Consider the following 13,267-nt stretch of genomic DNA (forward strand, 5'->3'; position numbering starts at 1 on the left):
GCCGGAAATCTTTTATTTCTCTTTTTCTTCCCTTTCTCTCTCTCTCTCTCTCCCTTCCTCTCCCTCGTCCTTCCTCGAGCGCGACGAGCATCCGGAGCAGGCCACGGATTATCCGGATCTACACAGGTATTCACAATGTGAGCGTATATAATTACGCAAAGGCCGCGAATTATAGGCGTATTAATTAAACAACCCAGGAGCGTAATTGAGCAAAGCCTGAGAGGTGTCCGGAGCCACTTCATTGATTATAACGCGCGTTAAATTCGCGTGGTTTTGCAAATCGCAATCTATTGTACGCTTCAGAATTTTCCATCGACGAGATTTTCTTCTCTTTGCCTTTAGGCACGACATGTAGCACGATTCTCTTTTTTTACACAGTAAAAAATTGCGCATCCACATGTTAAGATTTTCTTGTGTTTACCACACGTTTTGATTAGTACTTCTGTAAAATTAACATACAATCTATATGTTATTATTTTTGTAATGTTTTCATGTGTTACATTTATGTCAACTTCAAAACTTAACACATTATATACGTCTTTTAGAAATGGAATATTATTTTGAGTATTTTTAACATAATCATTTTAAACAATCAACAAGTCCCAAAGTCAGTTTAACATTCTAAGAAAAGTTAAAGTGAGTCTTCAAATAATCTTGAACTTTGACACACAAAATAATCAAATTTATTAAAATCAAATGTTTCTATTACAAATAATTTAAGTTAAAACAATTACTATTATATGTTACTGTCCTACAACAATTCTTACGAGTTATTGTAACTATTTTTTCATGTAATTCTTAATTAATTTGTATATTATTTTTACATTACACTTAAAGTCACAATAACAAAATTAAATGTAAAGTATTGCGTCAATTATTTAACATTTTTAGTTTATCAATAAGTAACATACGGCGAATGAATTATTTTAACTTAAAATTTAGAGTGGACTTTTCTGGGACATGTTAAAAATGTTATAATTAACATTTTATTTTTTACTGTGTATTTAAATCGAACATTAATTAGAAAAATACCGTACATTTCCTACTTGTGTCAGCTTTTAAAAAATATGTACTAATTAAGGTTTTAAAAAAGATGTATTAATTATAATATAAGAAAGGTCATATAATCTAAAGAAAAAAACTGTTGTCAGTTTCCGGATGCTATTAGATAAACGATGATAGGGAGAAAAAAAATAACACGGGCGTAGCGAAGCTTGAGAGAAACGACGTGTATCGTTCGCGTTGCAAGGAGTTGGATGGAATAATGTTTCCGGCGAATTAAGATCCGAATTTAATTCCACTACCGCGCGGGGAACTGGCTTCCAGCGAAGATGCCGAGAAGTCGTTTCCAAGGTAGCAGCTTTATGGCGAGACAAGACGAGGCGAGGCGAGATTCCGGGGTGTTCCTATTCGTTTCTCCGCTGCTGCATCCGCGGGACAGCCCGCTGCAACCTGTCAAGACTACAATCCACGCTCTCTGTTGCTATACAATGTGTATGTGTCGCGCATGCATGTATGTATACGTGCATGTGCATTCGTGTAACTTTTCCTTTAATTTATCAACCCCGCTAGGAATTCTCCCGCGGGAAGCGAGATACGAAACCTAATGCTTCGCCTTAAACGAGAGGACATATTCGCTTCGTGAGATCGTGAGAACTGACTTTCCTGGGACTGGAATAGATCACGTTTTTCCTCGACTTAATCGCGCGAGAGATCATGCTGCTACATATTTTTTTCGTTTTCAATAATTATTAGATTATATCAGATCTGTGTAAAGAAAGAAATAAAAAAATTGGCATTGAAAATGTTATATATTAGGGATAAAATCGAAATAAATGATATAATAAGTAACTGCATTCATCGTTCGATAAATAAAAGCATTGAATTATAACGTCATAAATTAAGTCGACATATTGATCAATGCATACATTTATCTACAAAACTAAATATATAGATGCTGCAAACTTGCTACATATATAAATCTGCAAAAACTTGGAGATTTTCAGATTTATAAGTCTGTTTTGTAATTTAAAAAAAAATTCAAATATAAAATCTCAAGTTCCCAGAATCATAAATATTTTAAACTTATATTATATATTCGAGATTCATTGATTCATTATCAAATCAACGAGGCCGTTGTCCACAGCAATCAACTCTCCAAATATGTATAATACGATAGGTACATATCGTTGATACTTATTTATCGGCTGTTATTTATGTACCGCGGATTTAAATTCGTATCGTGCATATCATGCTCGCTCCACAGCTGGATCGTAAAAATTCCGCCGCACGGAAATGACTTTCTCTCCGTGGCAAAACTTACGTACTGCGAAAGGGAGGAGAGAGAAAAAAAGATACGAGGGAGGGGGAGGGAAAAGAAGGGAAAAAAGAGGACAAAAGCAGAGAGATATGAAACGCGAACGTGTGCGTGTGTCGAGAAACAAGTACGGGACAATCGTGCCGATACTCTTTCCCACCTGTCGATCAACGTTGCACCAGCGTGCACTTTATCCGCGTGTTTACCAAGCAACCGGCAATTACGACAAATCCTCCTCGTCCGCGATATTTCAAGGAGATTAACTTTAACATCTCTCCCGCGGTAACTTCTTTTCCGCGCTCCAACAAGTACCGCTCACTTCAAAATTAAACGGTTATTATCGATAAAACTTTCAACATCTCTCGCGTATAATGAATGTGTTTTATATATCTTGCGTTAATAATAGTTAATGTCTTTTTTTTCTAAAGAAATTCTAATAAATATCTTCAATTTTTTTTTGATATAAGATTTTTGATATTTCCTTGAAATATAGATTTAAATTAATTTTTAATTTAAATCGAAATTAAAGAATACTTATTTCTCTATTTATTTTTCTCGTTATAAAACGCGTGCGTGTAACATAACATCACGCGCGTAATCGAGAAGCAACGATGACCGGAGGCAGGGAATTAATATTCATATACCTATAGGGTATACAAAACACACGTCAAACTCACAGTCGTACGAATAAATTTCGAGATGAAAGAATGATAATGATAAATAGTAGCGGTAACTCCGATAGAAAGTTGAAGTAACCAGTGGCAATAAAAATATATTTTCTAAGAGCGGGCCTTGTATGCGGGTTCGCCGATTACGAATTCCGACGAGGAGAAAAAGATCGGAAGGAACGCTCGGCGCGAGAACTCGCGCGCAGGTGTAGATGGCCGCTTTTGGACCACCGTGTAGTAGCCGGAGTCGCAGGCGGGGGTCTTATAATATCGCGTCATACGAAACGATGAAATAGTGGCCGTAGCGAAGGAATGTTCCCTACCACTCGAGTCGTCGAGTTAAGTTGACTGGCATTGCGTGGTTCGCCCGGTTCGACCGACCGCTTTCAACCGGTGTGTCTGTTCCTCGCCAGTGTTTCTCTCTGCGCGTGTACAGGGCGTTTGGCAATTGCCGGTGCAGCCGGAAAGGAATAAGAGTTCCTCGTCACGAAACTCGACTCGATCCCCCAGGACCTTTCTCCCCTTCCTCCTCTTTCCGAATCTCTCTCATCGAGTCACCGACTTGTGAATTATTTCCGATCGCAAATCGAGTGACGGGAGGGGGATGGGGGAATCAAAGATTTTGAAAGGGAAAAAAGAGGAGATTTTGTTACGAGAGACGGACCAGAGTTCAAACATTTTGAAGAACGTCGGAAGTGATACTCCGTCGGTTTCTTAACCGCGGATCTACTTGTTATTTTATGCTTATTAACAGTTTATATTTGCGTATCCGCCTACTCGATGTGTAGAGAATTCATGCACTGACACATGTATCATAACCACTTTTACGAGCGATATCAATGGGCGAATATTGCAATAAACATCACGATACTGACAGCAATATTGCCATTGAAAAGATAATGCGCGTATAAAGTATTAAGATGAGCTCGCAATATCCAGGGGAAAACTGTTAATATCATTGACTACAAAAATTTGACCATCTTTCATAATTCAAACATCTCTAACATCGGCGAATATGTTTCAAAAATTTGTAGATTTTCAAAAATAAAATGTCAACATTGAGAACATTAGTTTCTTTCACAGCGCAGAAAGTATCGAACACTATCTTACAATATAAGATATAATTTTATAAACGTAAGTATAAAGTGTGTACATCAAAGAACTATAAAACTGAAAGGATCTATTGAAAATATAAAAACTTTATTACACATATCTACGGATGTATTCACGTGAAAAGCACTAGACCAGATGTTTCATAAAATTTTTGCAGAGTTAATAAAAGATTACGCAGCATCAAATGCATTATTAGTACAAGTGCTTCGCTAACACTTATTTCGCGATAATGCTCGAGTACCGCGATCGCAACGATTACCATTCATCCAAGTCAATCGGCGTAAAAGGATATAAACGGAAACGTTTGCAACGATGAGACGGGAACTCGCCCATCACGATTAACATTTTCTACGATTTATCCTCCTCTCGGATAAAGCCCCGAAAAGCATTCACGCGCGTTTACACGCGTTCTCTCGTCGTCGTCGTCGTCGTCATCGCGGCAGTGCCGAGAGAAACATGCCGAGGTGAAGCAGGAAGAGCGAGTCTCGTCTTGAAAGAGAGGGAGAGGGAGAGAGAGAGAGAGAGAGATTCAAAAGGTGCTCGACGGGGCCCAGGCGTAGGCTACCCGTGATCATCATGACAAAAGCTCGGGGCAAACATCCGTTCAATTTATTAGCTTATAGGCAACGCCGTCTTCTCGTACTACCTACTATACACCACCTACGACACCGGTTACAGACCGCCTATAATGTCCGCAATATTATGGACACGTTTCCAAGCTAGCAGCTCTTTTCCTCTCCCTCTCCTTCTTTCTGACGGGCCTGCTCCACCCTTCCGAGGTGTTCGTTCTCCCCAATAGAGTCCCAATTTTTACGGTCGCGAGAAGCCCGTGATATTTTTCTGAGCCCTCGGGGGTAAAAGATCATCGGGATGTATTCGAGGATTAAACCCCCCGATGCTATATTCATACATAATGTTCGGTGATGTAGTTTGATAAATAGAATATATGTATATCATCGAAAAAGAAAGAAATTCCTCATTTCTAATAAAATTAAAATGTAATAATAAAATGAAATAAAATAATTTAGTAAAATAATTTAATAAAATTAAATTAATTAAATAATACTTAATTAATTTAATAATCAAATTAAAATGTTAAAGTGTAATTGTTAAATTGTAGACGATTAAAAGAGGATTTAGCGAATTATTGTTATAACTATCAATTGTATACATAATGCATCAACATACTTCAAAGTATTTAAATTTTAATGTAAATAAATTATGTTCCCAATATTTAAAAAATTTCCTCTTTAAATTTTAAATCACAAACAAAAATTCACATGTACAACTATCTCTTAAATAATATTTTGTCATTTCATTAGCATTATTCGTATCAGATATCGCCGGTCTCAAATCTTGTTGCTTGTTTCCGAGAAAATCAATATGTTCTGTAGTTAAAGTAATCTTTTAATTAATCCTTATTCATACCTTGCCATACGGGGTACGCGCGTGAAACACGTGCTTCCAATTAAGGAATAAAAGAGATATTTTAGAGAGCGAGGATTAACTTTTATCGAGCGTTTACAACGGGACGTCAGGAGAGATAGTGGAATATTAAGTTTCGCACGGTTTACCGCCAATCTCGCGATAAAGGTGAGACTCGCGCCGTAAATTCGCGCATTTATTCCGCGCGACTTTAACCTCTCACGTTAATAAGCAGGAAGAGGAGGCATCGCTAAATTTAATTACAGGGATAAAATTTTCTCAAACATTGCCATCGCCATCACGGAAGGAACGAATTTTCGCGGAGACAACGAGAGACCGGTTTATCATCGATCGGCCAGCAATGACGACGACGACAATGGCGAGAACGGATATTACGTTCCTGGCAACATGAACGCCCACGATTAGCAATCGCGCCGATGATAAACCAGGCCCACGCTTCCACCCTGATGGGGTGATGTCCCGTCGCATTCGTTTTACGAGGCCATTTTCGGCGCGCGCGATCGCTCGAGGACTCGTCAACGATCACGCGAGCCGAGAGAATTGATATGAGAGCGTGAAAAACGACAACGTGAGCATCGCCAACGTCGTTGGCGCTAGTCATTCGTTAAAACGACGCGTGTGTCGCTTGCTCAGTGGCGAATTTACGGAAACCACGGCTCTCTTTCCAGAGTCTGTCTTTTGTATAAATAAACCTTTATTTTTTATAATCATGTTATAATAAGAGAATTATAACACATCCAAGATATGTAAAATTAATGTAACGTTGAAAAATATTGAAAAAAAAAAATAATTTCTCTAATAATTAATTTAATTTAATTTATTAATTTCTTTAATAATTACTTTAATTTAATAATTTTTATAATAATAATTCTATATCTGTAATAATAATAATTTAATTAATTTAATAGTTTCTCTAAGCAAATACCTAGAATCTTCCTTCACGTCTCGAGCGAAAAAATTTAAATTTTTAAAAAAATCCGAATATAATCACCGAGAGAGTTGTATCCACCTAGGGATTATGTCTTCGGGGCGTAATCGAAGAAGGGAGGGAAGAAGGTTCTTTTGCGCCACGTAATAGCGGTAGCATGTCCAACGGACTCGACATTTCGCGTCCGGCGGCTATTGTGCGCTAAACTCCGAAATAAAGGGGGAGATACACCGCGCGGCCCAGGAATTACGCATCCGCTGAAAGGCAGGCGCAAATTACAGAACGGCGTAATGGCCGGGGTACATGGAGCGCCTTATCGTCGACAATTTCTGCGCGCGGGCTGCCCGAGGAGGAAAATCCTGCGCGCAAAATTACCCCCCAGAACGGAGATTATATGGAGATCGGTGGTTGATTTGCACGCTTCTCTCGCGACGCGTGAACGTTTAACTATTTTAATGCCAAATTAAACTCTCTAATTACACGAGTGTGATGGGGATTTGAACAAGTATTAAATAATTATAGAATCTAAAATAAGATGATAATTATTTTTTGTTTAACGCGAGAGCGATTACGTCGTCCAAAGGGTAATCTATCTCGTAGATTAAACTTTTTTAGAATTTAATTTAAATAAAATTTTTTTCGTAATTAATTCTCATCGAATAAATGTCCTCGAAAAGAGATAACATTTATTAATTCTACATTAAATTCCGCAAATGCGCCACGATTCTCTTACCTGACCATGTTTATCCATGTCGTTATTGGTCAGTTTCACCTTCTCGAAGGAGACGATCTGCTTCAGCAATTGATCACCGGTGAAGGGGGAATCGGGATGAATGTAAAGTCGCGCGGGCGCCGGCGGATCCGCTTTGCCAGCCTCTAGCCAGCAACTACGATGATAGGCGTATCGATACCTCTTATTGTCGACCGGCACAATGTCCATCAACACTGCATAACGACCTTCTGGCTTGAGTCCGCGGAAGCCTACCCGGCACGTTGGAAACATTCGTCTGCGAAAAAATGCGTAATGGATTTATTATTAATATATATGTATAATAGAGACAAACAATATATTCATGATTAATTAAGTATATAAATAATTGAAAGTTATAAGAAATATAATTTTTCAACTTAGATACTTCATTTAAATACTTAGTTTTTCAAGGTGATTAATTTTTCAATATTTGCAATTAAACTTAATTTTTATAATTAATTTCTTTGTCACAGTTTTTCAAAAAAATAAATATAATTGCAATTATATCAAATTATACTTAATCTGTTAAACAATTGCTTGTATTATAAACGTGAAAATGAGAAATAAAAACGAGTTTCGACTTTTCTCGCAACGTTATGTAACCTCTCTCTCTTCCGATAAATATAAAATGACATAACAAAATAAAGGTAAATATTTATACTTCCTGGCGTATATTCATCGTTAGAATCGCAAATGAATTATAGAACATTTTTAAGCATATTTTCTCAACAACGTAAACATTTTACAATGCATATAATTCTTTATTGATAGTCAAAACGTGTTTTTCGATTTTTAAAAAGAGCTCCACATATTACTGTAAATTAAACATACATATTTCTATTATATTGTTATATTATTATATCATATTATATTATTCTTCAGAGTAATCTTTCGTTTACAAATAGCAATTTCTTCCTCTACAGCCCCCTAAAAAAAGATTACTTATAAAAAATCAAATTTTCACATCATTTGACAAGCTCTGTCATTTTCAATTATTTTCTACGATCTTAAATTCATTCATTACGTTAAATTTATCATAGACGATCAAAAGAAACGTCTGTTCCTGTAGGCTTCGAGCTGCAGAGAGACCGAGCCTCGAGTTCCGGCCGTACACATAGTCGACTTTTCAACACCTCGAGAGGAAATAGCGCACGTCAGAGCGCACGCGCCATCCGGACGCACCTTCGTCGCACGTCGACGTCGATGCGAAAGCACCGCTGAATATCTCGCTGGCGAAGCGACACGGAAAGCATGACCTTCCTTCGTCCCCAGGTCCCCTCGTCCGAGAGCTTTTACCCGGCCCGCGATGTACGTCCTCGTGCGATCGCACGCGATAGACTCGCGCACGTGATTTACCGCGTCGCGGGAAAGAACGTCGGGCGGAATTCTACGGTCAGATGGCAGATATGTCAATAGCGATTTTCTCACGGTGAAAAACTGGGTTCCAGTTAATTTATCGCGGAAAACGGCCGCGCGGGGACGAACGTGCCTGGGAATACCTATTTTAAAACGCAATCGCGCCATTTCGCTCCGTAATATTTATCGCGTAATTGCAAACTATGTGAAATACAACGGATATATCTGATAAATGAAAAGGCTCGCTCGCGTTTCGTTAAGAATACATTACGTCAAAATTACATTTCTGTATAATTTCACGCAACACAATGCTCTCATTTGATTATTTCCCTTCCAGACGCTTAATCGATTCGACAAAGAGAACCGAAGATGACGGATTCATCGCGACATACCTGTCGAGGGCGGCCGATGGTGTGCCCAGGTTCGTGCAATCCGCTAAGAGCTCATCAATGTCATCACCATCATCATCATCGTCGCCGTCAGAAGTATGATGTGGCTACCGGTACATCAAGAAATATACCCTTGTCGGACGAATTTACTCCGATGCTGCTAAAATCTTTAAAGCCAGATATTCCCGACACATCCGCAATCTCGACGAAGGATGAATCGATTTCCAAAATGTCATCATCTTTCGCCAGGATCGCTCTGATCAAAGTCGCGCCCAGCCCGAGAGCTCCTCGACCCGAAGAAAGCGACATTTCTGCGATCTTGCGAGAGATCCTGACGCAGAAAAAGTTAGAGAAGCTCGGAGAACCGTCAACGAGCGAGCCGCCGCTTTTGAGAAAAATCGATACGACGATTCCAACGAGAGCGATATCCTATCCGAAGGGAACGATTGTGAGAATAGCGGCCAATCTGGCACCAAGGACTCTGGACATGAAATGTATAATTGCGAAGAAACTGAATGGATTAACACCGAAAGTAGCGTCGTCGCTTCTTCTGTATCTGATGATTTTCATAATCTATGCAGGAATCCACGTATTATTGGCTGTAATCACATGGCGAACATCTGCCTATCAATTTTTCGCGTCCAGTCAAATTTGCGGGCTTCTCGCGTTTCTCATGTGGAGGATAACCGGTACAATATTAATCTGAGTTACTGCAAATAGATGTGACATTAAGATAATACGCTGCAAAACAAACATCGAAATTGATTGACGTTTTTTATACTAATTTATCACAATTACATATATGGAGACAACATCCTTGCACTGTGTTTCGCTGAAGTGAGGATTGATTAATCGACGATCAACGAAATTGATGAGTCCTATCATTTAGAAAGTGTGAGATTTGAATATTAAAAATTCCAACAAAGACTAAAGCTAAGCGTTAATAATTTAAAAGATCGAGGGTCGATTTTTAATGTCGATTTGTAATATTGAATAGCATCGTGATTGATGTTTCACTACTGAAATGATCACTATTTTTTATAATTTATTCTTTATAGTATCTATGTTTAGAAACGATGAGTGGAATACGCATAAATATGCATGTGCTGGAATATATATTTTTAGACATGTACATATTTTGAAAAATTAATGTATCTCATTATCTCTCATTATCTTTGTGAATTAGAAAATAAATTTTTATTGGAATCTGGAACATACCTATATGTTTGTATATATTTTACCTATATGTTTGTATATATTTTTTTCTTCATTAAAAAAATTGCAATTATGATGATATCATTTTTATCAAAATAATTATTATTATTTTTACACGAAAGAATTAAAGGCACACATGCATACATAAATACATACAAATACATACATGCGTGCTTTTTTTCATTCAGATCCTTGTTACGCACGAAAGTTTCCATTGCTCCTGTCACTTTTTTTCACAGGACCGCAAGGGTAATCGCGGTTTTCTAGATCTATTTATCCGATGACAGGATCCTGATCCTTTTCCTTCACGGAGCCGAGCCCGAAGCCGCAGGAGTCGTTCACAAGGAGCTGAACGAAACGAGATCGGGGAAGAGGAGAGGGCTTTAAACGAATGCAGATAAGAGAGGGGTGTCACGCGAGTGCCCTGCATCTATTCGCGAAGCCCCGAGAAGACGGGCCCCGAGAAGACGGGCCCCGCGAAGAGGATGGGGTCGGTCCCCCGCGACGCAAACCTCATCGCCTCGAAGCGGTTTTGCGGTTTCGAGCTCCTCGAAAACGATCCTCCCTCTTCCTCGGCACGTACGCGTTCGGTTAGGTTCGTGCGGTTTTTAACAAGGGCATTGTCCAACCGCGTTGAATAGTATCGTCGTTACGTCGCCCCGGGGCCCGGCGCACCTTAACGACACGATTGTCGCTCCTCGAGCGACGAGTTTTAACCGAACGGTGCATTCGAAATTCGCACGCGCATTTTTGGAAGCACGAGACGCGAGCGAGATCTTTATTCGTGACTAAGTCGTGAGACTCTCGCTGCGTTTTTCACATTTGTAATTCGATTCCAGAAGCGAACTCGAGATTTGCTTGTTTCGACTTTATGTCTTGATACTGTGATACCTGATGAAACTCGCGATTACTGATTAATTTACAACATGCTAATTGATTTACAATATTCTCTAAAATTTGAGTTTTTCATATAGATATTTGAGTTTTTCATAAGATATTAATTATATGTATATATTATATATAGTGAAATTTTCGTCTATATAATTATTATAGTATTCGCAGGAATTAATATCACACAGTAAAAAATTGTATATTAAAATTTTCTTGTGTTGCCACGTTTTGATTAGTACTGTAAAATTAACATACGACTATGTTATTATTTTTTATAACGTTTTCATGTGTTACATTTATGTCAACTTAACAGTTTGTATATGTCTCTTAAAAATGGAATATTATTTTGAGTATTTTTAACATAATCATTTTAAACAATCAACATATCCTAAAGTCAGTTTAACATTCTAAGAAAAGTTAAAGTGAATCTTCAAAGAATCTTGAACTTTGACATACAAAATAATCAAATTTATTAAAATCAAGTGTTTCAATTACAAATAATTTAAGTCAAAATAATTATTATTATATGTTAATGTCCTACAACAATTCTTCGAGTTATTGTAACTATTTTTCCATGTAATTTTTAATTAATTAATTTGTATATTATTTTGACATTACATTTAAAATCACAATAAATGTACAGTATTGTGTCAATTATTTAACATTTTTAGTTTGTTAATAAGTAACATACGACGAGTTATTTAACTTAAAATTTAGAATGGACCTTCTGGGACATGTGAAAAATATTAAAATTAATATTTTATTTTTTACTGTGTAGAGACAAGAAAAGATGTGGTTACTATTCATTTCATAACAATTTTATACAAAGTTACACACACATCAAATATCAATATATATAATTTAATATCTTGTACATGTTTACATATAAAATTATAAAAAATTGAAAATACATATGCGAATCAATTTTAGAGAATAACAAAACAAATATATCGATTCGGTTAGTTTTTGTGCATTTACATGTTTGAGATTCTGCATAAAATTATCATGAAAATAGTAACCATATCTTTTTTTGTTCTGGCATAAGTCTCTGATGCGAATATTAATTGATCGAAAAAAGGAAAAAAGTCGCGATTGATGCTACTATCTCAATTAATCTGAGTTGACAACATTCTATAAAATCATCAGGGTCGTTTGCACCTCTTTTAGACCACAGTACCCTGAGGCAGCTGCAGCTATTCGCTTATCGCCCGAAGCCAGCTTTGACGTGGACGACGACGTTTCTTCCGAACAACTCGGTGGTGCTCGACTTTCACCTGCTGCTATGAGCGCACATTATGCTAAGAATAAATTTCGCAATCGCGCACGCGCGCTAGTGTTTTCACTGCTATTTTTAGCGTTGTATAGACGCGCACACGTACACAAGCGGGTGTCAACTTTTCGTAAATATTAGGCGCGCGGCGCGATAAATCATCCGGAAAATTACCACGGTGGGGTTCGATCGCCCTTCCGAATAAGCCCGCCGACTATTTAAGTATCGACGGCGAAGCTATCGACGCTCTCCCTCGAGATCCGCCACCCTTGCGATCTCTATCGCGCATTACACTTGTACCCTATGAATCCCGTGCTCAGTGACTCATGTTTTTACGAAGATCACGCGGCGAACGAGTCAATTTGTGTAACGCGTGTCACTTTCGGACGCGTATCGCTATCGAAATTGTCGACCTTATCGGAGTTAGCTTCGTTTTCCTTTATATTCTCAAGAAACAATGGTTTCATATAAATAACGCATGTTTAGTCACGTTTATAAAATAATATTAAATTATAAAATATTAAATTATTATATCCCTAAAATATATATATATACGAATTTATAAGTGGAATAAGATATTTTGTGTATCGATTGATGTCCAGCGATGGAATATTAATTCGTCTTCTCTTCGTGTAATCTATTAATTTTCAATATATTCTCAAGATACTTTTTTAAAATAATTTTGTAATTAACTTGTTCTAATTTTGTGAAGGAGTATGTGTATATTTATTCTTTTCATAATATGTAAATTTTTCCGACAATCAATTGACAAATGTCATCATCGCATGTAGACTCTCTCTCTCTCTTTCCTCCAATTATTATTATAATCATAATAACGTGCATAATTAGCAACTTTGCTCGCCACATGACTCTATATGACTTAATTGCTCCTAAAAAAGAATTATCGTGGCTAATCCCGATCC

The 13,267-nt window shown here is 37.5% G+C and overlaps 1 protein-coding gene across 1 annotated transcript in view; it reads right to left on the minus strand.

Annotated features, from left to right (window-relative positions):
* LOC105257679 (T-box transcription factor TBX20) overlaps positions 1-13,267 on the minus strand; it is a 56,060-nt gene that overhangs the window by 24,305 nt on the left and 18,488 nt on the right. Inside the window, exon 3 of the mRNA XM_011268468.3 lies at positions 7,206-7,479. Coding sequence (XP_011266770.2) covers positions 7,206-7,479 — 274 coding nt within the window. The remainder of the gene's footprint in view (positions 1-7,205; positions 7,480-13,267) is intronic.

This window comes from Camponotus floridanus, unplaced genomic scaffold, assembly GCF_003227725.1.
Source record: "Camponotus floridanus strain SB8 unplaced genomic scaffold, Cflo_v7.5 scaffold3, whole genome shotgun sequence".
Lineage (NCBI taxonomy): Eukaryota > Metazoa > Arthropoda > Insecta > Hymenoptera > Formicidae > Camponotus > Camponotus floridanus.